A 24,826-nucleotide genomic window follows, 5' to 3' on the forward strand; every position below is an offset into this window, starting at 1 on the left:
AATCTGTCTAGTAAAACAGTCACACAGAGTTTACTATCTCTGTAATATGTATGTATAAGCTGTCCATCCATCATTCCTTTGATGTCAGACTTATTATCTTGCTAACCAATGTGCGTACTATTAAAAACCATCGTCAGTCTTTGTGTATCTAAACATCAAAGCAACTTACAGATGGCTAGATATAGATTTTTTTTCTTAATTTGCCAAAACCAGATAATATAGAAGACATAAATATAGATGAATGTATTTTTGGACCAGTTACCCTGACACATTAGACAATGTCGTAAATGAAAAAGAAGCATAACAATTTTATAAGGGGAAAGGCTTAAATGTTTGTAAATTTATCCATGTGCATTACCTGCAAATGATGGAATACTGCCAAATTTAAGCCCCAAGCCAGCCCCAGTCTGACCAGATCCAATTCCCAGACCAGTTCCCATTCCAGTCTGACCAACTCCCATTCCAGTCTGACCGACTCCCATTCCAGTCTGACCTACTCCCATTCCAGTCTGACCGACTCCCATTCCAGTCTGACCAACTCCCATTCCAGTCTGACCAACTCCCATTCCAGTCTGACTGACTCCCAATCCTCCAATTTGATTGACTCCCATTCCAAAAATAGGGCTGCTACCTTGGTTGGCAGGTGAGCCACTGTTCTGGGCAACTAAACAACAATAACATCAGATATACTTATAAGCGTACTTACAATAGCCACCCACAATAGTCTTATAAGCTATGTAACTAAACCGTCTTACTTATTGCAGTTTATTGGCTAGTTTTGTCAACAAATCTAATGGATACAGAAACGTATGTGATTGTGTAACCAAGCAAACCACCTGATGTAGATAGCAATATTGGTATATTAATGTGCAGGTGAAGGTTCTATTAAAGTAATTAATTGAGAATGAACGAGTTTCAATTATGTTGATAACTCTACTTACATCTTGGTGGTGCCAGTACACTTCCTGATCCAACCGATGGAGTGTGTGCAGAGAACAATGTTGATTTTGAGGAGTTAGCTGTGACAAAAAATATACCGTGATTACAAGACATTTCCAGGCTGTGCCCGGCTGTGTGGTGTATAACTGGTAAGACCACAAAAACTAGTCATTGATGATCAGTGGCCTCTATACAGAGTTATAACTGGTAAGACCACATAAACTAGTCATTGATGATCAGTGACCTCTATACAGTTGGACAAAGCTGCTCTTCCCTGCCAGAGGGGCACGAGGAAGTTTTCTGAGCTATCTAATACAATTATCGATAAAATAAGCATTCACCTCATTATTACTAAATACTGGTGGACGAGAAACTAATAGTAATAGTTTGCTATACACTTCACTTACTATCTGAGATGTTTCCTGTGCTACTGAAAGGATTACCACTGGGTATGGGATTGACTGGCTTGCTACCACCAAATAGTGATATGAAGCCTGACGACAGCTGGTGTTGGTTCTCCTTAACTAAATAGATGACGTGTGAAAGATACCTGGTCATGTTACACAAATACAACAGTACACACACATACACAATGAGATGTACTTCTAATCAGGTGACTGTGTGTGTTCACCTATAAAAAAAATTGGCTATTTCCCAAACATGTCATTTGTGTACTAAGTACCCTCAGCCACCTGCTTAATAACATTAGAAAAATTCAACCTAAAGGTAACCGAACAGACCAAGTTTTCATTGCCACACACACACACACGCACGCACCATTTGGCTCCATTTCTCCTTCACTGACATCATCTACCACATTTAAATCATCAGTCATAATAGAGCTCTGGCTGGACACTTTATCAATAACATTGTCACATAAATCAGATTCCTCATCAGACTCAGTTAACTTGTCATTAGGTGGAACCTTCAACAGAGATGAGTGAGCTGAACTGTCAGCTCCGGATGATGAGGCCACAGTGAGGGAAAATTGACCAGCTGTTGTAGATGCTGGAACTTCAGATGTTACAAATTTTGTATTAGAGGTTTGGAGGGAAGGTGCTGTGCTAGCTTCTGTTGCAAATGTAACGGTGAGTGGAGCTGAGCTCTGCAGAGTAGCTGCAGTTAGAGACACAGGAGATGCAGTTGCAGACACAGGAGCCGTGGTTACAGTTGATGATGCAAGAAAAGTGGGCATAGCCATCCTTGAAGTAGGAGGTGGAGCTCCTCCAGCTGCACTAACCACTGAAGAAACAGCAGCAGGTGTACTCACTGACACAGCACTTGTAGTAGAAACAATGGACACAGTGGCTTTTGAAAGGTCTGGCAATGCAATGGTAGTAGCAGCAGTAGCAGAAATTGGTAGTGATGCAGTGGTCACTGTGTGTGCTGTAGTTGTGTCCGTCAAAGTGGCGTCATGTTCGGTATCTGATTGGTCAGATTCTTCAGTGGTTTCCTCAGCTTCATCAAGTGGCTGGGTGACATGAACATTACTTGACTCAGTAGAACTATCACTCCCTGTAGTCGTAGTAGTTTGTAAAGATGGTACGGAGTTAGCAGTTGCAGTTGTAACTACAGAAAATTGCAGGTTACTTGCAGCCTTAGAAGCACTTGCTATACCCAGCTCAGGATTTGTTAGAGGATCACTTGTAGTGCCCACCTTGTTAGCTGTTAAGCCAAATGCAAGTGGAGTCTGAGCTCCGCTAGTTGAGAATGGCAACTTCATGCCAGTAGTGGTTTGGGAAGAGAATGGGAATTTGACATTAGATGGCAAAGAATTGGATCGTTCTGGAGCTGCAAAACGGCTTGCATCTGATGTCACTACAGAACTTTCAGTCACTGTCTTACCATCTTGAGACTTTGCAATGAAGAATAATGAAGATGGTGGCATCTCTGATGCAGTTATCACCACCACTGGAGCTTTAATTACTTCACTAATTGTTGTTGTGTTTTGTAAGGTTGTAGTTACTACTACACTATCTTGTCTCTTTAGTGCTGCATCAGCTGCCATCTCTGCTGGGGTCTTGGTGGTAGCGGTAGGAGGGGAAGTCCCATGGTGTTCTTGAGGCAGTGGTGGAGGCGGTGGGGCTGTGTTATGCAGTGAAAATGGCTGACTGCTGAATCCTGCAGAAGTGAATGTTGGAAATGGTGCATTTTCTGAATGTGTTGTAAGTGATGATAGTAAAGTAAATGGAGAACTGCCATGGGATGGTTGACTCAATGGGGGAAAACCCAATGGAGTTTGAGAAAATCCCTGCGAAGATTGGCTTGCTGGGGGATATTCCTGAGAGGTCTTGCTTGAGAACAGACTCTGTAACGATTGATTCATAGGGGGAAATGACTGACTTGTAAGGATTCCTTGTAATGATTGACTTGCTGGGGGCCCTTGTGACGATTGGCTGGTTGGGAAAACACTTTGATTTGGTTGCACTGAAGGGGATGCCTGACTATACGGGGGAAGTTGCTGCACTGGCAGCTGACTCACAAAGGGGGTTGCTTGTGCAGTCGATTGGTTAAATGGGGGAATTCCCTGGTTCAATTGGGGAGTCCCATACAACACTGGGGGAGAATCCTGCAATGGCTGGTTTACTGAAGAATCATCTTGTCCCAATTGCTTATCAAAAGTCACCCCAAGCTGCTCCTTCTTCTGAGCTACATTAAAACAAACTTCATCATCGGATGCCACTGGAGTAGATGAACGTGTTGAAGTAGAAGGAGACTTGGCAATCATGAAGCTAGTCACCATTGGAACTCTCTGCATTGCTGTGGTCTTGACTTCTGTCTTGAGCAACTTTTGCAGTTGGGACAGGCGGTCTGGTGAGACCTGTTTGAATAGTGCTGTCTTTCTTCTTCTCTCAGGGATCTGTCGGATAGGACTTGTGTAACTGTCCATATTCTGTAGCAGCTCATTAGATGCCCTAAGCAATGAAAAACATTTCCTTTATAACAAAGGCTGTATGTACAGAGGACAGATTACAATGTAAGATATAACTTACCCCAGTATAACCTGTTCATGCCCCTAACTATCAATTACTGAAAAATGGAGAGTGGCCATTAGTCCATTACACTTCATTTTCAGCTATCAACCCATAACACAGGTAATGTACAAGGTTACCCTAACTAGATTTGCACCTCCATATATATAGGAGTAATTTTGCGTACCCCTACACAAAATGTCTCCTATATATAGAGGAGTGTTTGTACTGAAATAGTGTACCCCTACACCAAGCACCATCCCTCTATACTATGAGAAACATTGCGTAGGGCATGCAAAATGTCTCTTGTATGTTATAGGAGAAATTTTGTGCCCCTTATGCAAAATGTCTCTTGTCTCCCATATCATAGTAACTGTATATTAGGGATCATGAAGATTTGGGGTTTTTCTGGCAAATCTCACCCCAAAACCATCCTCACAATACCTTCATGACATCTTGGCAGTATTGGTTAGTAGTAATCAAGCTTATAGTATGTCTTCAAACTGACTCCTGATACTTCTATGTGAGATTTTTTTTTTGTTTCTATTCAACTGATTTTTCTGCTAACTTACTAATTCCTTCAGCCATAAGTTGACCAATGGTACTATTATGCTACGGGCTCACCATTCAATTTTGTTTTGGCCTGAAATGTGCCTTTTCGCAAATCACAACAGCTATAGTGTATGCATCGTGAATATATCTATCCCTTGTACTCTGCTATTGGCGATACAATAAGATAGAAACAAACAGAATGCTGATATAAAACTGTGATGCTAATGCAATGTTTATTGTATGACGAAAAGTGCTAAAGACTATTAATCTTTAACCCTGAATGCCACTATAGTGGCTCTAAACAAACGGTCGTGTACAATATCCGTATACTTCAATGTACAGTGATGGGATAACATTTAATGGAATCCTTGATGAACAAGTACACAAAATTTTTGGAATTTTCAACTAGAATAGGGACCATAACACATCGATAAAAAGTACTGAAACAAGTTGGAGTAGTGCACGATATTAAATAAAAACAATAAGAAGTGTTATATCCCTACTGTGCTCAATTGCAAGATACCATAATGGAAATGCACAGTAGGGATATAACACTTCTTATTGCTTTACTGTGATTTAATATCGTGCACTATACTCCAACTTGTTTCAGTACTTTTTCTTGATTTGCTATGGTCTCTACTCTAGTTGAAAATTCCCAAAATTTTTTGTGTACTTGTTTGTTAAGTTTTTTTGTAAATAATTATTATGACTGGTGAACCCACGCATAGTGCATCTGAAATGGCACTGCACGCCCCAGCTATGTTAATTAACGTCTGAAAAGTGAAGTATCTGTTGTCAGCTATGTTCAACCCATTATACAGCTTAAATTCCGTAGCAGTTGAAAGCATATTCGGGTTGATCTGAAGGCTTGTTTGGGCTTAGTTTTGCCTAAACAATACTGCCTCAATTTGTGAGATTTGTTGTCCATCTACTTGAGGCATAATATATTGATAACTGACAGTGTAGCAGCAATACTGGATTCTGTTAGGACTCCAACATAAGAACATACTGCTGTTTATTTCTGCAGGTTTTGCCGCCATAGACATTAATGGACTACAGAATTAAGTGTGGAGTGTTGTCAGCCTATAGAGGTGTTGATAACCATAAACTGTCTCATCAGTCTGAGATGCTGTACCACCTTTTGCTGCTGTGATCTTTTAATTTGGTGGTGTTGATTACAACAAGTGTTCTTGCAGTAACTAATCCTTAAAGTGTGGTCACAACCCCTTGACACACAGCCCTACAGAGCAAAAAGTGGTGTTACAATACATCATTAAGTATAATAGAATAATGTAATCATAGCTCCCTGACAAGGTGCTACGGAACTAAAGGGGTGTTGTAATGCGGGATGTTACTAAAGAGGTGCAATTGTAGCTCCCTGACGCATGGTGAAGGGATGTTGCAACACATCATTTTGGAGTGTTATACAATAGGCAGCATCCATGAGTGTGGACTGTTTTGCTTTCATAGAGTGCAGCCACAACACCCTATTACTTTTCCAGTTAAACAGTGGTGTTACAAGTATACCCAAATTTTAACAGTGTAGGGATTCCCACACATTTGGCATGAAACACATTCTTCATAACATCCCTGGATATGTATTGTTGTCTGCATTTGCAGTAGATGTGATATGTAAATGTGCTTTATATCTCACTGTTATGTCCTAATTCCTTCAAATTCTTTACTTTTGGATGTCCAAAGGAAACGGAGTCATCTGGCCTGCTTCAAAGCATTCTAAAATATGCTGCCACATCAAACTGTGCTTCCACACTTTGCTGGCAGCATGCCACAATGAGGTGGCTACTGTAGTAGCATCATCACCTTGCTCTTGCATCTTCTTACAGGTAATTGTTACACCAAGAGTTAATAATAGTGGAGGGAGAGCGCCTTGCATCTTCTTACAGGTAATTGTTACACCAAGAGTTAATAATAGTGGAGGGAGAGCGCCTAACACTGTATAGGCCTGTAGAAAATGATCTACTGCTGCCATTCTCTCTGTATTCATCTGTCTGTCTTTCTCTGTGTCTGTGTCTCCCTGTCTGTGTGTGTGTCACTCTGTCTGTGTGTCTGTGTGTGTCTGTGTGTGTGTGTCTGTCTCTCTGTCTCCCTGTCTGTGTGTGTCACTCTATCTGTCTCTCTGTGTGTGTCTCTGTCTATCTGTCTCTCTGTGTCTAACACGGTAAACATGGTTACATCACCAAGCTTGTTTCAGTACTTTTTAATGATGTGCTATGGTCCCTACTCTAGTTGAAAATTCCAAATTTTTTTTGTGTACTTGTTTGTCAACTTTTTTGTAACTAATAATTATTATGACTGGTGAACCCACCACACATACCACACCAAAAGAAAGAAATGATGCCGTGCACCCCAGCTATATCAATTATCGTCTAAAAAGTGAAGTATCCATTATGCTTAGAGATGCACTGATAATTGGCTCGCTGATCGGATCGGTTGCCGATATAGCAATTTCTACCATATCGATAATCGGCACCAACGCTCTACGAACTGATATTATTACCGATAATTAATATGGCAATAATACTATTATTTACAATGAGGTATTAATTTACATGTAAAAGCCTTCTTCTTCTTGCTCAGTATACAAACAAATAGAAATCCTATATGTACATGTAGCACTATACAACAAGAAGCCGCACGAGTGCACATGCAAGCAATACTGCCTCATCGTTGTCAGGGAAGAGGGAGGCTGGTTTTTGGGTGATAGTTTTTCATGGGACATACCCACATCTTTGTGGTCCCTACTGTATGATAAGGACACTTTGAATAAATTTTGCGTACCCTACGCAAAATTTTTCCTATAATATATGGGAGACATTTTGTGTACCCTACGCAAAATTACTCCTATATATATATGGGGGTGCAAATCTAATTAGTGTAATTTTATCTTTACCCCGCCATAACACACAGTGGTATAGAAAGAACATTACGAGAAGCGCCCCTCTACAATCAATCCAGTTATTACGGAAAATATGAACAATCCCCACTACAAACACAAGGAAGCCATTGGAATGCACTACTGTGATTTGACACCTTGCACTGTCAGCGAAGATAATGGGACACGAAGGACAAAAGTAAGTGAAGAATACATATTGCGGTATGCCAAAAGGCACTGCAGTGCCGTCTAACAGTGAAAAAATCAATTTTGTAGCCTTAGCTGTTATTGAGTTACACTTGATCTGAAGAAATCAGGCAGTTAGTCAGAATTCCACTGAATACATATATTGTTTAATTTCGTAGCACCTTATTGGAAACCACTTTTGGGCTTGGTTATACCAGTTGCAGCACTAACATACAGCACTACTGTAGTGAGTTAGATCTTCTCTCCTCATCAAGTTCCTGTACATTACTACCTGACTAGAGACCCACTAAAGCCAGTTATGGCACATTGAAACTGTTGAGTGTATTCCCATACCAGCTGGTGACATAATCCCCAGACAACTTGTAGGCCAGTACCTGAGGAGCCACACAGCCTGGGATCTACTGCAACTGAAATATCATGAGTTCTTGTATATCACAATGGTTATTTATTGTGAAGCACACTTGAACACTTTACCTGGGTGATTGAGAGGTTGAAGACAATTCACTGGTTGTGATTGGAGAGTGGAGCTTCCATGCTCGAGGAAGGATACTCACTTCTTTCATCCTCTCCACCAAATCATCAATGTTTCCTGCCTAGGGAGGGAAACACAGAGCTGATGCACAGCTACTAAATAAGTGTAAAGGTGCTTAACTTAAATGCACCTTGATAATCAGGACACCTTGATAATCAGGACACCTTGATAATCAGGACACCTTGATAATCAGGACACCTTGATAATCAGGACACCTTGATAATCAGGACACCTTGATAACCAGGACACCTTAATAATCAGGACACCTTGATAATCAGGACACCTTGATAATCAGGACACCTTGATAATCAGGACACCTTGATAGATAATCAGGACACCTTGATAATCAGGACACCTTGATAATCAGGACACCTTGATAATCAGGACACCTTGATAATCAGGACACCTTAATAATCAGGACACCTTAATAATCAGGACACCTTGATAATCAGGACACCTTGATAATCAGGACACCTTGATAATCAGGACACCTTGATAGATAATCAGGACACCTTGATAATCAGGACACCTTGATAATCAGGACACCTTGATAATCAGGACACCTTGATAATCAGGACACCTTAATAATCAGGACACCTTAATAATCAGGACACCTTAATAATCAGGACACCTTGATAATCAGGACACCTTAATAATCAGGACACCTTAATAATCAGGACACCTTGATAATCAGGACACCTTGATAATCAGGACACCTTGATAATCAGACACTATTGGCTAATCCCAAGGTGTCCATATTACAACAGATTCCACACCATGTGGTGTGATATACAGGGCAACTACACTGCATGTTACAATGTGTCCAAAATTGAAAATCAAGTATGTTCAATTTAAAGTACAAGTGTATACTCTATCAGAGTAAAGTTGTGTAATTATCCATTTATCAGAGAACACTGTTGCCATTACCTAACACCATTGGAGTTCAGATATTTTACTATAATTAGTATTTCTACTATGCTCACTTGTAGACGTGAAATCCGACGATTGTTCTTCAGTGTAGTATAGATGTTATGCTGGGATGGTACACAAAGAAGTGGCTTAGCCCCTCCAACACGAATTGCTTCCGTCTGCTTCCGCCTCTCAATGTCGGCATCAATCTGAGCACTCAACTCCCTGTGAACAGCACATTACATCATATGAAACTTGTGTTTCTAAGTCTCTAATTACCCACATGAACTTAAAAGTGTGATAATTTCTAAATGTGATTCCAAACCGATCACATATTAAATTTTAGCCAGCTATTTAACTACTCTAATAGTGCAGTCATTCAATTTTAAGAGGCAGTTCTCATAATTTATTATAACTGTTAATGTGGACACTTGAGGCAATAAACACAAGTATTGGCAGCAACAAATAGAGAGTCAGCACTGTAGCACACACAACATTAATTGCAGACATATAAACTGAGCTACAATATCAGGACACCGTGATAAATACTAGTCGATATTACAACAGCAATGGTCAGCCACTATTTGGCCAATCAAAATGAAGGTCAATCATATCCCATATTCAATGGGTAGGCCACCTGCTTTCAAGATTGTCAACCAATTTCTAATTCTATCAGTGTACACTCTATCCTTACCTCACTCGGGACTCAGTCCTAACATAGTTAACACGAGCCTCTTCCAGGAGGCTCTGCAGCAGAGGGGGAAGGGGCTTCATGCGGACATAATCTCGATAATGACCTGATTTGTGCATCCTAACAGAGTGGCTGGCCTCCTCATACAAGGAACGAGCCTGTAGCACTTCATCCAACAGAGCTTCTGAGGCATTCGTCAATTCCTACAGTATGTGGAGTACAACACAGTGTAACACAACTAGTGGGGAAACTGAGCCAAATGTTTCACAAATTATAATTTGATATTTATTTAGTTCTTTGTCTAAACTGGAAAGAGAAATGAAGGAAAATTAATTAGCATGATTTTTAAGTTGAGTAGATAATCTTTTACAGGACGCATTTCAAATAAACAAAATACTTCGTTTCACGTGGCCAGACCACTTCTTTTATCACAGTTCTTTTTCAATTGGAAATTATCAGTGCCGTGACAAGAGAAAAAGTTGTCTGGCCATGAGAGACTAACAAATACCATTTTTGTTATTATTATTCACAACAACATAATCCACACACCTTGGTCTGTTCCATCAAACTCTTAATATTTGTGGACATTTCTTCTTGTCCTTCCACCAGTTGTCTCTGGTCCTCGTCACCACCAATAGCACATAAACTGTCATCAAGTGTATCGTCATAACCGATGCCAAATTCTTCCCGGATATCGTCACGGTGATCTTGTAGCCTTTCAGAGAATTCATCAATCTAAGACAATGGAGAGCAAAAGTTGTTCAGTAGTACCTGATACCTCAAGACAGTTTAATGACTTGTAAATGGAATATAACAAAACCCCTTGAACATTTGCAGTGATTACTAGTCTACCTTGGAAAGCCAGTTGAGTTTAGACACTTAGCATCTGGCATTTCATGTGGAGAACCAACCCAATAAGTTAGAGAGTGACAGTTGTTATTTGAACCAAACAATGCAAGTCTGATCTTTATATCTTCACATCTATCTAACAAGATGGGAGTTGCAAGGTACCAGCTCATATTATACTCCACAAGTTAGTACATTATACTGACCAAGAAAGAAGGTACACACACACACACACACACACACACACACACACACACACACACACACACACACACACACACACACACACACACACACACACACACACACACACACACACACACACACACACACACACACACACACACACACACACACACACACACACACACACATTACAACATCTAACCTCTTGCTCAATAGCAGCTTGCAGTTTCATCTCCACATTCTCCTCCTCCACAGATGATGTCACAGAGAAGGTGGGGCTGGGTGCTGATGGCTTTGTGGGCATGGCTTGTGATGTCATGAACTTGTGCAGTGATGATGCTGGAACTGCAGATGATGGGGGTGGAGCTACTTGCACTAATTTGGGTGGAGCTACTTGCACTGACTTGGGTGGAGTTACTGTGGGTGGAGCTGCTTGCACCAAAGTGGGCGGAGCTCCTTGTACTATATAGGGTGGAGTTGCCTGCACTATACTCGGCGGAGGTGCTTGTATTAACTTAGGTGGAGCCATTTGCAGTGACGAAGGTATAGTAGAACTCGGCACACTAGATATGTTGATCCTGCCTGTGGGAGGTGGCATAGCAGTATTAACAACAGTACTAGTTGCAGCACTAAATGGGGGAGGGGCTGAACTAGCAGCTGCAGAAATCGGAGTGGAGCTCAACAGGGGATGATTGAAAGGTGCTCGAGGAGGTGTTATATTTGACGGGGGAACAAAATTACCACCCAGTGAAAACGTTGCCTTCTGTCCTTCCCTAGCAAGTGATGGGAATGTCATTTGCATGGGAGGCTTGTTAGACATCAAGTTGGGTAAACTACCACCCATGGAAAATGGTGACGATGAAGCAGTTGTCTTCTCAACAGACAAGCTCCTACCAACCGTGGTTGATTGCAGATGAGCTTGACTCAACACACTACTTGTAACAAGAGCAGGTTTCATAACACTACCAAGTTTCATTGATCCCAGAGCTTGTGGAGCTACACTAGATGGTATGGAACTCGGAGGAGGCATAGTTGTAGTTGTAACTCGTTCTCCAGTCTTCACAAGAGGTTGAGGTGGTTTAACAAAGTCATGTGTCGTACCAGGTAGAGGCTCAGCATTCACCACAGTGTAAGGCATAAGCAAGCCACGATCTGATAGCAACATGAACAATGGGCTGGGAGGTATCTGCTGATTTTCACCTACAGAAAACACAAAAAGCAAAGTCTTACTCATGCAAACTTTCTACAGCTACACCTACCCATTGGAACAGGTATCACTGAAGTCAAGTCCAAACACATCCCACATGGAAAAGTGTCATCAGTTCCATCCAATGGTAACTCAGCACGACCTTCATCCTCAAGATTCCACTTTTCCCAAGCAACCTAAAAGCCACAATCATATTATACAAACCCACAATGAAAGGTTACATACCTCACTCCCTGGTGACTTGGATACCACCATGGATTCCGATGCATTAGAAGAACAAGTTATTAAAATATTCCAAGTGGACAGAAATGAGAAGAGAAAATTTGACTCATTGTATCCATCTCCATAATAGATATCTTCAAAGTCCACAAACCCAATCTCATCTGGAGCAGATTTCTTTTTCTACAGATAATTCATTCGTGAATATATTCACGTATAAAATAAACAAGTATTAAGAATTTTAGGGATCACAGAAAAAAAGTAGGGAACAGGGAGATTGCCCACACCTGCAGTGAACATATACATTTAACCCCTATACCCATGACTGAGTTAGGAATTAAGTGCTCGCCAGTATATCTGCAGGAGCTTGTTTCCCTACTTTTTTTCTATGATCCTTAAAATTTCCTTAACTGAACTTAAAATTCTAATACTTGCTTATTTACTTTAACATTATTGTGACTGGTTAACCCACGCATACCACATGAAAAGAAAGGATGGTACCAGAGTCTGAATGCACCCCCAGCTATCAATTGCTGACTCAAAAGTGAAGTGGCCACTGTGCTTCGCTCTCAGCTACATTAGCCCATTACAAAGCACTACAAACAAAGACCATTACAAATGAAGAACAGTAGGAGATGCACCTCTGCAGTCACCATGGAGAATACAGATGATTCCCAAAATATGTAGGGAAGCCATTGTGCTACCATAAATTGACACCTTGCCAGCTGTCAACAAACAGAAATGGGAGGACAAAAGTAAGTCCATGATGCATGCATTGTATGTACTGTGGTATGCAAAAAGCCACGTCTCAGGATGAAGCGGTGTCAAACAATGAAAGAATCAAGCCCAAAGCCTTAGCCATTATCGCTTTCCTGCCTGATGGCAAGCAATAATGGTTAAGGATACAAGCAGGCAGTTAGTCAGTAGAAAATTCTATTGAATAAATCTTTTTTAAATTTTCTTAATTTATTGGAAAATTTTAGGGTCATACTGAAGGAACTTTTGGGCTTAGTTATACCTAACCAACACTGCCAAGGCACCAGGATGGTATTGTGAAGCTGTTTTTTGGGTGATAACTTTCAGCCGCCAGAAAAATCCAAACCTCCATATGTATGATCCCTAATATATACAGTACAGTATAAATACAGTGGAATCTCTTAGTAAAGTACATCTCAAAACATCTTGATAATCATCAAGACATCTGTTCATAGTTCCAACAATCATTCAAGTGCACATAGTGACAGATAATGTATTTCCTGGCCATGTGTTTACTACAAGGAATCATTACTGTGAAGTGGGGTAAGGGCAGAAATGAGAAACAAATTAATTAAGTTCGTCAGGCCGAGATTTCAACATCAATTCACACATATACAAAGAGCAGCACACAGACAACCCCAAGATGGCCAGAGTACAGAATGGCCTATAGCTTACTGTTACTGTAACAATCTCAAAGTGTGGTAGTGGGGGAAGTCCCTCATCTTCACTGGATGGCTGATTGGTGGGCACGTACACTACTGCAAACTGGTAGGTGGAAATCCAAAACAATCCAGTAGCTACAAAGAGACATTTTTAAATAATTAATTTGTTAGGTCTTCTTTGATCTTAGAACACCTCAAAATACTAAAACAATATAACTAAACACTATACACACACCCATGCACGCACGCACACGTACACACTACACACATACACACACGCACACACACACTACACACACGCACGTACGCACGCACACTACACACACCTTCATGTGGCTCATTCAATTCTGGTGCAGGGTACTTTCTCTTCAAATCCATTGTCTAAACACAAAACTGGTTAGACAGCCAAACAGCTCTCTGTCATTTACACACACCTGTGAAAACTGGCTCAGAGTTCCGTCCTTATGACCAACAGCTAGTTGCTTCCCTTTAGGACTCCAACAAACTATACAGTAACCAGATACAGCTCAGGGCACCACACACATACCATATTACCATAATTAGCTTTTTTTCATTGTAAAATAATTTTCGTATGCAAAAACTTGTATGAAAATTTCTTACACGAAAATTTTTATACAAGATCAAACTACTCTAATAGAGCAGTCATTCACGCAAGTCATACGAAAATATTTTTATACGAAAATAAAGCAAACTATGGTATTGCACAGTAGTGCAACTACACAGTTTAAAATTTTCAGAAAATTAATAAACAACAGTAGTCCTGACTGTTGTTAGTGAGGTGCATAGGATTTTAAATGCATTCAGTACACTCTAATGTACATCAGATACACTAGAATATCTAAAAGTTATGACACAACAAAATCCTTTTATCCAAGACACGAAAAGGCACACAAAAATTTGCTATAATAAGACAATCTGATGACAACATGTTTACATTACATGCAAGAAGTCTTATAAGTCACATCATTGTGCTTCTATTTCAAGCTCACCTGAGGAGGCATTACATAACTGATTCTTAGCAGTACAGTTCACAGTCGTCCCCTGGTTCACCCACATCGATACACTGCCATCCGACATGCACACAGCAAAGCTCTCAGGTTGTCCTGGATTCCAACTGAAGCTAGTAACCTCCATTTGGCCACCTTTGTAACAGCCCCAACATGATAACAATTTGGCATAAATACCGTTAAGCATTTTACCTGTTCCACCAGACAAATCAACTGTTACAAATGGCTTTGGTTGTGAATTCTGGTGAAAATGATGACAAACAAAATACCACCAACACGTTATACTAATCATTACAATATAAATACTAGAAATTGTCCTAATATCTTTAATAGAACACACAAGTTTAGGAACATAACTAGTAATCAAGCAGTGACTTGTACTAAGGTGATAGTGTGTACTGGATGTAAGCCACTACTAATAATATTACTGTTATACAATATCACTGTCCCTAGTACATTAGAAACATCTTACTGGTCCACAAAATGATCGGGTGTCAAACAGCAAACAAGATGGAGTTGATCCCCTCAAGCAGACAGACAGAGTAAGCTCATCAGCTGATATCCCAACATGACATGGCTGCCCTGGTAAGGTCACCATCACTGGCTGAAGTTGATCTATTGGCACTGTTGACAAGAATATCTATTAACACTTTTAATTGACAAATAAAATCATAAATAAATGCTGTAATCACACTGTTGATTTTACCAGACCATGCAGACAATAAGTATACCGTAGAGTCGGGTTGTTAAGCGCATGCATCTGTTAAGCGCAGATTATTTATTAAGCGCATACACATTTCTTGTAATTAACCATGGATGATAAGCGCACATGGGAAAATGCAACGATAAAGCTACACACAACAAGAAACGTCAAGAAAAACTGAGAGTACTGAAAAATTAATGTCTCCTCAAACGCTTACGCCTCCCTTGAGGTCTCCCTTCGCTATGTATACAGCAAATCAGCCATCTGGATAGTGATAATCTCGTTTATCATGAAGGATTTCACCCAGAAATGGAGTCAAATATTCTTACACACCGGCGTGGCGACTATTAACTACTCTCACAACGTGGTGATTCTGTATTACACTCACCACAATTATTTATTAAGCGTATGCGCCTAACAGATAGTACGATTTTTATAAAAACTTTCTCCAAAAATTATAAGCGCATGCGCTTAACAACCTGACTTTACGGTATTAAAAGTTGACACAGAAAAGTTGGCAACACATTGTATGGTGTGTGCATGTATGCGTGTACATGTGTAGCGTTTAAACAAGGAAACACCAACATACATGTAGTGCTAGACTTGCTCAATAGTGATGCCACACTAATTGTATATTATGATTATCATGATAGGAACTCTCCATGATTATGGAGAAAAAAGCTATATCAACTTTGTCTCATCATTGTCACAAGCATAATAGATTGACCGAATAAAACTTGTTCTGTGTGACATTAACATATTCAAATTTATTGTAACTATTGTGATACAAATCCCATGATATAGCCAGTGTTGGGAGTAACGCGTTACTTATGTAACGCGTTACGTAATATTATTACTTTTGTGGTAACAAAGTAATATAACGAAATACCCCATAAAAACAGGTAATATAACTCAAGTTACTTTACTTACAAATGTAACGCATTACCTAAGTAATATAGTTACTGTAACGAGTCTAATGTTACGTAATATTATTACTACAAGTAACGAAGTTACTAATCTCGTTAGTCATCCTCTGAGTAACGTCTAGCCACAACGAAGTAACAATGAGGCTTATTTACCAGCTTCTTATTTATAACCAAGATTTGCGCATTGTCCAACAACGCAATCATGTCACGTGATAAGGTTGTAGTTTCACACGTGACAGCTTAAGGCTGTGGACACAAAGTAATATAATATGTAATATTATTACAGTTACTTTATTTTATGGGTAATATGTAACTGTAACTAAATAGTTCAGTTGCAAGTAATATGTAATATGTAACTAGTTACTTTTACAAAGTAACTTGCCCAACACTGGATATAGCAATATCAAATTTTCGTATTGCGGTACCACTACTGGTTACGCAACTACCCAAATCTCACACAAGCACAGCTTCAGTGACGTACCTGCTTCCTTATGATCCTGGCTATCCTCAGCATCCACCTTATGCAGCATGACCGTGTGGAACATAGCAACCGACTTGTCTCCACCCACAAACACCAACCCATAGATGTTAGCACAGCACAATAGGCTGTATTTGCCCTTGGCACCATTTGGCCGGCGGAATCCGGTGGATATGCGGTGCATTTGACGGAAACTGAAATGCTGCAAAGTAGACAGTGGTGTTTAATTAGAAAATACGCACGTGTAACAGTTATTTTACCTTTACTTGCTTTTCTTCCATATTTGATCCAACCAGAAGGAATCAAAACCGCCTTGTCAAGGCTAACAACACGAGTTCTCTTAGACGCTATCTCGCCTGCGCTATCTATTTAAAATTGAAAATTATTTATATGCGCGCGTAATGCTTGCGAGCAATGTTCCCTGCATGTTCACGCGGCATCAAGCAGTGCGTGCTAGTACGAGCTCTCACATTAGTACTGAGGTATAGCTTTGTGTATAGTAACTAGTGGCTCGTCTGTTTTGTATAAAACATATTCTGTCACCCTCAGGCAAGCAACAACAATTTCTGGTGTTTCAGTGGCCACCAGTGAAGACAGTTGAGTTACAATGTACACAATAATTGATAATGTGATTGTGTCATTGTTAAGATGAAGATGATAATGCACTGGAAAAGCCTCTGCCACCTCCACCCATGATACCTAAATTGTGCGTCACGCTACATGCACACATGCCCACACACACACTACCTGCACACTACACAAACATCTCATTCTAGTATTCTACATTTCCAGGAAACCCAATGCTGTTCTAAAGGCTCTAGCATCAACTGTGACAGACGTAAGTACTTGCACTTTATGATCAAAAGTTGAGGATACTATGCTGTATGTAGTTGGATCATCCATTCTACATGGGAAAATGCTTACCAGACCCGACGACACCTGTGTCCATCAACGAAAGAGTTTGTTACTTGTATTACACAAACCAGTTAATGTGGACACTTGAGTACACCTACATAATCCAGACACTTAGCTTAGTACATAAATTAACCTGGAAAATCAGGACACCTTGATAATCAGGACACTCCATATTACTGTAGTGTTGTATAGTTTATTAGTTGTCATGATGTATGGCAGATGAAATACGTATGGGCAAGGGAAGCTGGTGTGAATGCTGCTAAATACGTCATAGAGAAATGGTCTGATTTATTTCCATCACAGGATTGTAATCCTGTAAGTTACTTTAGATTAAGGTATGTTAATACTGTGTTACAATTTTGTGCAGGATTTGAGACCACACAGGTCATTGCATTACAAAGTTAGTCATGATGAAGTTTGGCTGCAAAGTATATACGTATAGGCTGTCAGAAAGTATTTCATAATTCCTGTTTTTAGCATTAATATCTAAACGCCGTGTAGAAGAGGCATTAATAAAATTTGATAAACTTGAAAAACAAGGTATTGTTGTGCCATTAAATTTTAAGCTACAATTTGTTGTCACAGGAGAGAAAATATCACTGGAAACACGTAATAACTTATTGGAGCTGTTAGCTTACACTGGACTAGGAAACAATAAAATTGTAGATCGACGTTCCAAATTTGTGGAACATCAAGCTCTACTCTGTGATCCAGACACCAAACCACAATTCATTCCTGCAAATGTTACCAGAACAAAAGGTTGGAATATGTGAAAGTTTGAAGCGTTGTAACATAGTGTTGTTTTTAGAATCAACTTTACAAGATAAAATTGATGAAATTAATATTTTGTTATTGTCTGACAAATATGGTGAATTTGGAAGAGAAGGTGATTCACCATGGACATTGAAATATCCACGGAAAGTGTGGAGGTTAGTTATTTTGTTTCCTTTTAATAATTTATCGTTATTTTATTAGCCTTGACAACAAAGCTGAGAAACTGTTTGAGTCAATGCATGACAAAGATGGAGCCACTTACGATGCTTTAATTCTTGGCTTATTCAAGGCATGTTCCATGTTTGTAGCACATGTGTCTTATAAATTGTTGCTTTGTACACTACAGTACAAGTCATATGACAGAATGTTCAAACTTTATTCGACAATGAGAAATGCCGGATACCAAGGTAAGCATAAACTACTAAAAAGCAGGTTACTGTTGAGAAAGAAACTCACAAAATTTCTTATTAGTTGTTTCAACCTTAAGTAGAGCAGTGTAACACATAACATTAATTTTAAAATGAAGTAGGGATCCAAGCGATAAAAAGTAGTGAAACAAGAGATGAATGGTGGTATTAAGGCAAAGCTCAGTGGGAAAATCCCAACATTGGCATGTTATATAACAATCACTTTGTTTAATGCTAAAATATCCACCAAGCACCATTGTCCACCTCTTGTTGGATCCCTACTTTATTTTTAAAGTAACAATTTTTTAATATACTAGTTTGTTTGGTTTTTTGTTGTAGCATACAGCACAAGTGTGACTGTTCTATTAGGGTGACTGCTGTATTAGAATATCTTGAGTCAACTTTTCACCTATGGGGGGTGCCACTATTTCATATTTTCATTGTGCTAGCATTATGAATAAAATAAGGCAGTGAGGTATCGCGATCGAGTAAATATATTATTAAGAGACATGGTCCTGTGCTCAATCATTATTAATCAACCAAGATCGTTAATGGGTGTTGTCTTGAACCTATTGTGAAGCTACAGGTAAGCATAAGTGCTTAAATAATTTTGTGGCATCTAAATATGCTGTTCAAGATATGAAAAATTAATGCATCAATATGGTTTCATTGCATCAAGAAGAAGGTGACCAGCCTGATTGAAGATAAAAGGAAAGACAAGGTGCAGAGGGCACACATGGAACCCAAAGGGCACATACCACTGCTGAGTTTGTTATTGTGGCATAAAATAGTGGCCATGTGCTGCTTCATTTGTTCTGCAGCCTTGCAACTGTGGTCAGGCTGGCAGATGAAAATTTGAATTTCGGTGATTTCTTTTAATTCTATGTCCATCCACCTATAAGTGTTTTCTGCAGTATTTGATGTTTGATGGACTAATATTATTCCGTAAAGGTGATTTTCGTTGTGTAAGATGTCTCTAGGATGGGTTTAAAAGGCGACATTTTAGACGACACGTGTCACTTTGGGGGGGGGATCCCTACTTAAACAATACTACCGTACTGTTTTGATATTGTGGTTTGTGCACTTTGTGTGAATTAAAAAGCATCAATCTTTGCACATAGACTGTGCTTTCAATGACATCCAATATGATAGTACTGTATAGTAGGGACCACAAAGGAGTAGGTGTGGCCCACAAAATAACATCACCCAAAAACCAGCCTCAAGTATCCCTGATGACAATGAGGTAGTACTAGTTAGGTAAAACTAAGCCCAAACAAGCCTTCAGATTGACCCGAAACACTTTTAACAAGTTGCTATGGAATTTTTAAAGAAAAATATTTAACGAAATTTTCTACTGACTGAGTAACTGACTGACTGATGCCTTCAGACCAGTGTAACTTGATAATGGCTAAGGTTACAGGCTTGATTTTTTCACTGTTCAATGTCACTTGGGCCCGAGAGGTGCCTTTTGGCATACCGCAGTACATATAATGCATTCTTCATGGACTTACCAGTGTCCTCCTTTGTGTCCCATTCATCTTTGCTGACAGTGAAAAGTGTCGATTTGGCACTAGCACATGATGGCTTCCCTTCATAACGGAAATCGTCCATATTTTTCATAGTGGCTATTTTGATTGCAGAGGTGCTTTTCAAACAAGTTCTTGATTCATACTGCTGTGTAACGGGTTGAACATAGCCGACAATAAGGCGTAATGGATACTTCACTTTTCAGATGATAATTTATATAACTGGGGCATGCAGCACCATTTCTTTCTTTTGGTATGCATGGATTGCAGAGGTGCTTTTCGAACAGTTCTTGATCTGAAATGCTGTGTAGTGGGTTTAACATAACTGACAATGAAACGTAATGGATACTTCACTTTTCAGATGATAATTGATATAGCTGGGGCATGCGGTGCCATTTCAGATGTGGTATGCGTGGGTTCACCAGTCATAATATTTACCAAACAAGTGTACAGAAAATTTGGAATAGAGTAGAGACCATAACACATCGATAAAAAAGTACTGAAACAAGTTGGAGTATAGTGCACGATATTAAATCACAGTAAAACAATAAGAAGTGTTATATCCCTACTGTGCATTTCCATTATGGTATCTTGAGCACAGTAGGGATATAACACTTCTTATTGTTTTACTGTGATTTAATATCGTACACTTTTTATTGATGTGTTATGGTCCCTGAAAATTTTTCTGTGTACTTGTTTTGGATATAGTACCATCACATAATTATTTGACCTTTGGTGACCTTTACGGCCATTTTTACATTGAAAATTCATCATTTTTGTCTAAATGTATAATTTACGCCATTAACACATGGTTTCAAATTAAAAGTTGAAAGAAGCAACTTGGTTTTTATTTGAAGTCAATAGGTAATTTCATTCCAAAATTATGAAGTATTTAAAAAAATTTAATTTAAAAATGGATCTATGTGGACCCATGCAATAAAAAGTAGTGAACAAGAGATGAATGATGGTATTGCAGCATAGCTTGGTGGGAAGCCCTACTTTGGCATTGAACAAAATAATTGTTATAGCTAATGTGCCAAAATAGGGACTTTCCCACAGAGCCATGCTGTAATACCATCATTCATCTCTTGTTTTACTACTTTTTATTACATAGATCCCTACTTCATTTTTCGTTTTTAAAATACTAGTTTTTTTTGTTGTAGCACAGCTAGTTACAGTGTAACTTGTGACTGTTCTATTAGAATATCATACATGACTGTTGTATTAGAGTATCTCGAGCTGTGCAGACCAAGAAGTGGTGAGGTTATCTTAACAAGTAGAAAGAAAAATTAGGAATTTTAATCTAGATCAGGGATCAAAGAACAAAAAAAAAACAAGGGAACAGCTGAAAGTTATGAAACAAGGAAGGTCACCTATACCTACAGATATACTAGTGGACATGTAATCCCTAATCCAGTCATGGGTATACACTGAATTTGGATTACATGTCCACCTGCTTGTTTCACAACTTTCAGCTGTTCCCTTGTTTCCCTGCTTATTTGTTCTTTAATCCCTGATCTAGCTTAAAATTCCTAATTTTTCCTTCTACTTGTTTGTTTACTTTTTTAATAACACAATTATGACTACTGAATCCACGTGTACCACAATTAAAAAAAGAATGGCACCAGACATTCCATATAATAATTTTGCATCTGAACGCACACCTCAAGGAGAGATAATCAATTATGCACTGAAAAGTGAGGTGGTAATTACGCTTCGTTTGTAGCTATGCTCCGCTCATTACACAGCATTACAAATGAAGAACAGTACAAGAAACTTCTCTGCAATGAATCCAGTAACTAAGGGAAATGCGGGCGAAAAGCATGACACAGCCAAAGGGAAGCCATATTGCACTATCACAAATTGACACCTTGCGTTGTCAGCGAAAAGAACTGGAACACAGAGGAGGACAAAGGTAAGTCCATGATACGTGCATTGTATATACTGCGCTTGGCAAAAAGGCACGTCTCGGGACGAAGTGACGTCGAGCAGTGAAAAAATCAAGCCTGTAGCCTTATCCATTGCCAAGGTATGCTTGGCTGAAGGAATCAGTTAGTGAGATAGTTAGTCAGAATAAAATTCTGTTAAAAAGCAAATTTTTTATAAATTCCATAGAAACTTGTTGGAAGGGTTTGGGGTCACTCTGAAGGCATTTTTGGGCTTGGCTATGCCTAACCAATACTGCCAAGCTGCTATGAAGGAAATTTGAGGCTGGTTTTAGGGTGATATTTTTGGGCAAGAAAGTCCAAAACTACATGATCTCTAATATGTCAGCTAGATTATTAAGAGGTGTGATCTCCATACTCTATCACTATTAGTCCACCTAGATCTTTATTTGATGGGTGTGGTCACAAACCTATCACGAACTTACAGATATCTAGCTAGTATACCTCTTATAGAAGCACCTGGACTGCTCTGAAATAATTCTGTGGCATCTGCTGCTGAAAGAAAGTGTTGATAACGGAAAATTATTACCTCAATATGGTTTCGTTGGATGAAGAAGACAAGTAGCCTGATTGAAGATAAAAGGAAAGACAAGGCACAGAGGGCCTACACTCGTCAGAACCCCAAAAGGCACATCCCACCGGTTTGTTATTGTGACGTAAAATGGTGGCCGTGCACTGCTTCGTTTGGCCTCTAGCCTTGTAACCATAATCAAGCAGGCAATGAGACTAAAATTCGAGTTTTGGTGATTTAAAAAAAAATTTTCTATATCCGGCCACCTGTAAGTGGTTTGTTATATTTAATACTGTATTATATGGACTAGTACTATTTGGTAACGGTGATTTTCATCGCGTAAGATGTCTCTAGGATGATTTTCAAAGGCGGAATTTTGACGAAATTATTATGGCTAATATCAAACAGTACTACCACACAGTTTGATATTAGCCCTAAAGTTCTATGAAGTCTGCCCATTGGTAATTTACATCCCAAGGATGGATAAATGTATGACTAATGGAAATATTCATAACTTTGGACTGAAATGAGCTTTTTTACTTCAAACAAAAGTCAAGTTAATTCATAGAGATTAACACCTTTAGACAATATACTAATGACTCAAGAAGATGAAGACAAACATGACAAAGGTTAAATGGTTGCAAAGGTCACCAAAGACCAAATCTGGGATTGCACTATAGTACTACCAAGAGTTCATAATATATATACTGAGGAGAGTATCCTACTCTCATATACCCCTGTAGAAGGGCGTATTGTGAAGTTATGACGCATCACTTTTGAGTTCGCCCATTTTTCTTTGTATAATTAATGATGTCATTAGTTGAACATGGTATTGATTGAACGTATGCCTAACAACGTCTCTAGCAACCAAATTAACTCCAGCTCTAAGCGTTTCTCACCGAACTACAATCGTTCCTTCATGGGTTAAGACCGCTTCGTAGGCGTTTCTTGCTAGGCCATTCGCGAATACGGCTATCCTGAGCGTCACAAGTGTGAAATGGTGCTAATGATTCTTGCACTTTTACGGCTGCTTGTACGTCACAAACTACAACATCTTGTCGTTACGTCATAACTTCACGATACACCCTTCTACAGGGGTATATGAGAGTAGGATACTCTCCTCAGTATATATATTATGAACTCTTGGTACAACTGACTGCATTACTGCTAACTGCATTAGAACATGTTAATGTGGACACTTGAGGACACCTACCTAGTCCAGACACTTAGTTAAGGTCCCTAATAAGCTAACCTGGAAATTAGGACACTTGGCTCATACCAATGTGTCCATATTACATTAGTCCCCATATCAGGTAGTTATGGTGATGAGATCAGGTAGTTATGGTGATGAGATCAGGTAGTTTTCCTCCCTCAATAAGAATCTGCTATGCATGTTGTCAAAAAAAAAGTTAATTCATGTGGTATTTGTTATTTTATAGCTAGTACATCTACTTACAATTATTTGTTAATGGCACTGGATAGCTCTCAGTCCCCTGTGGCATGGGAGACAGCTATGGAGCTGGCAAAGAACATGACACAAACACCTTCTGTACATCCTGACATAAGTACATTGTGTGTGGTGGTGATTTTACTATGGAATTTGGGTTGTGTTTTGTAGCTACTTTTAACATGTTGTTGAGACTGTGTAAACTTACTGGTAAGGCATCACGTGAGAATGCTGAGGCCATCTTTCAAGAGATGTTGTTTGTTGACATAGGTTAGTAATTTTGTTGACTTCATGATGTTGCCAGTGTTATTTTGCAGAACCAAATCTGACCACTTTCCTTCGTATCCTACAAGCTTACATCTACGAAAACAGTAAGATAAATTAGTGTGCATGCATGCGTGGGTGTTTGTGTACGTGTGTGAGTAATCACACGTACACAGAGTGATGTGTGCTATAGTTTGGGAACATCAACAATAGTGTGAAAAGTCAAAGCTACTGCTCTGTGTATCACTGTTCTATATGCTGTAGATGTTCCCAAGTACTCGGTAATCCTACCATCGTTTATCCAGAATTGAAAATGACTGTTCTATTAGA

The 24,826-nt window shown here is 39.3% G+C and overlaps 2 protein-coding genes across 5 annotated transcripts in view; one reads left to right on the forward strand and one right to left on the reverse strand.

The window, feature by feature from the left end:
• LOC136236176 (nuclear pore complex protein Nup214-like) overlaps positions 1 to 17,097 on the reverse strand; it is an 18,827-nt gene extending 1,730 nt beyond the window's left edge. Inside the window, exons 1-19 of the mRNA XM_066026283.1 lie at positions 16,967 to 17,097; positions 16,710 to 16,908; positions 15,072 to 15,223; positions 14,792 to 14,840; positions 14,582 to 14,734; positions 14,006 to 14,076; positions 13,898 to 13,952; positions 13,585 to 13,706; positions 12,160 to 12,336; positions 11,987 to 12,110; positions 10,930 to 11,927; positions 10,245 to 10,430; positions 9,699 to 9,898; positions 9,079 to 9,229; positions 8,038 to 8,156; positions 1,717 to 3,854; positions 1,347 to 1,463; positions 942 to 1,019; positions 359 to 664 (exon numbers count right to left, since the gene is read on the reverse strand). Of these exons, the coding sequence (XP_065882355.1) occupies positions 359 to 664; positions 942 to 1,019; positions 1,347 to 1,463; positions 1,717 to 3,854; positions 8,038 to 8,156; positions 9,079 to 9,229; positions 9,699 to 9,898; positions 10,245 to 10,430; positions 10,930 to 11,927; positions 11,987 to 12,110; positions 12,160 to 12,336; positions 13,585 to 13,706; positions 13,898 to 13,952; positions 14,006 to 14,076; positions 14,582 to 14,734; positions 14,792 to 14,840; positions 15,072 to 15,223; positions 16,710 to 16,908; positions 16,967 to 16,987 (5,416 nt within the window). The 5' untranslated portion in view covers positions 16,988 to 17,097. The remainder of the gene's footprint in view (positions 1 to 358; positions 665 to 941; positions 1,020 to 1,346; positions 1,464 to 1,716; positions 3,855 to 8,037; positions 8,157 to 9,078; positions 9,230 to 9,698; positions 9,899 to 10,244; positions 10,431 to 10,929; positions 11,928 to 11,986; positions 12,111 to 12,159; positions 12,337 to 13,584; positions 13,707 to 13,897; positions 13,953 to 14,005; positions 14,077 to 14,581; positions 14,735 to 14,791; positions 14,841 to 15,071; positions 15,224 to 16,709; positions 16,909 to 16,966) is intronic.
• The window catches only part of LOC136236177 (small ribosomal subunit protein mS39-like), a 13,881-nt gene continuing 6,141 nt past the window's right edge, over positions 17,087 to 24,826 (forward strand). For 3 of the 4 annotated variants that reach the window (XM_066026286.1, XM_066026284.1, XM_066026287.1), the window contains exons 1-15: positions 17,087 to 17,188; positions 17,256 to 17,302; positions 17,355 to 17,412; positions 17,499 to 17,544; positions 17,597 to 17,665; positions 17,841 to 17,956; positions 18,006 to 18,049; positions 18,099 to 18,161; positions 18,207 to 18,380; positions 18,430 to 18,550; positions 18,597 to 18,684; positions 18,742 to 18,802; positions 24,225 to 24,350; positions 24,404 to 24,502; positions 24,550 to 24,603. In XM_066026286.1, coding sequence (XP_065882358.1) covers positions 17,121 to 17,188; positions 17,256 to 17,302; positions 17,355 to 17,412; positions 17,499 to 17,544; positions 17,597 to 17,665; positions 17,841 to 17,956; positions 18,006 to 18,049; positions 18,099 to 18,161; positions 18,207 to 18,380; positions 18,430 to 18,550; positions 18,597 to 18,684; positions 18,742 to 18,802; positions 24,225 to 24,350; positions 24,404 to 24,502; positions 24,550 to 24,603 — 1,234 coding nt within the window. In that variant the 5' untranslated portion in view covers positions 17,087 to 17,120. Of the gene's footprint in view, positions 17,189 to 17,255; positions 17,303 to 17,354; positions 17,413 to 17,498; positions 17,545 to 17,596; positions 17,666 to 17,840; positions 17,957 to 17,988; positions 18,050 to 18,098; positions 18,162 to 18,206; positions 18,381 to 18,429; positions 18,551 to 18,596; positions 18,685 to 18,741; positions 18,803 to 24,224; positions 24,351 to 24,403; positions 24,503 to 24,549; positions 24,604 to 24,826 lie in introns of all 4 variants that reach the window. The other variant, XM_066026285.1, reaches the window with a different exon arrangement.

This window comes from Dysidea avara, chromosome 10, assembly GCF_963678975.1.
Source record: "Dysidea avara chromosome 10, odDysAvar1.4, whole genome shotgun sequence".
Taxonomy (NCBI): Eukaryota; Metazoa; Porifera; class Demospongiae; order Dictyoceratida; family Dysideidae; genus Dysidea; species Dysidea avara.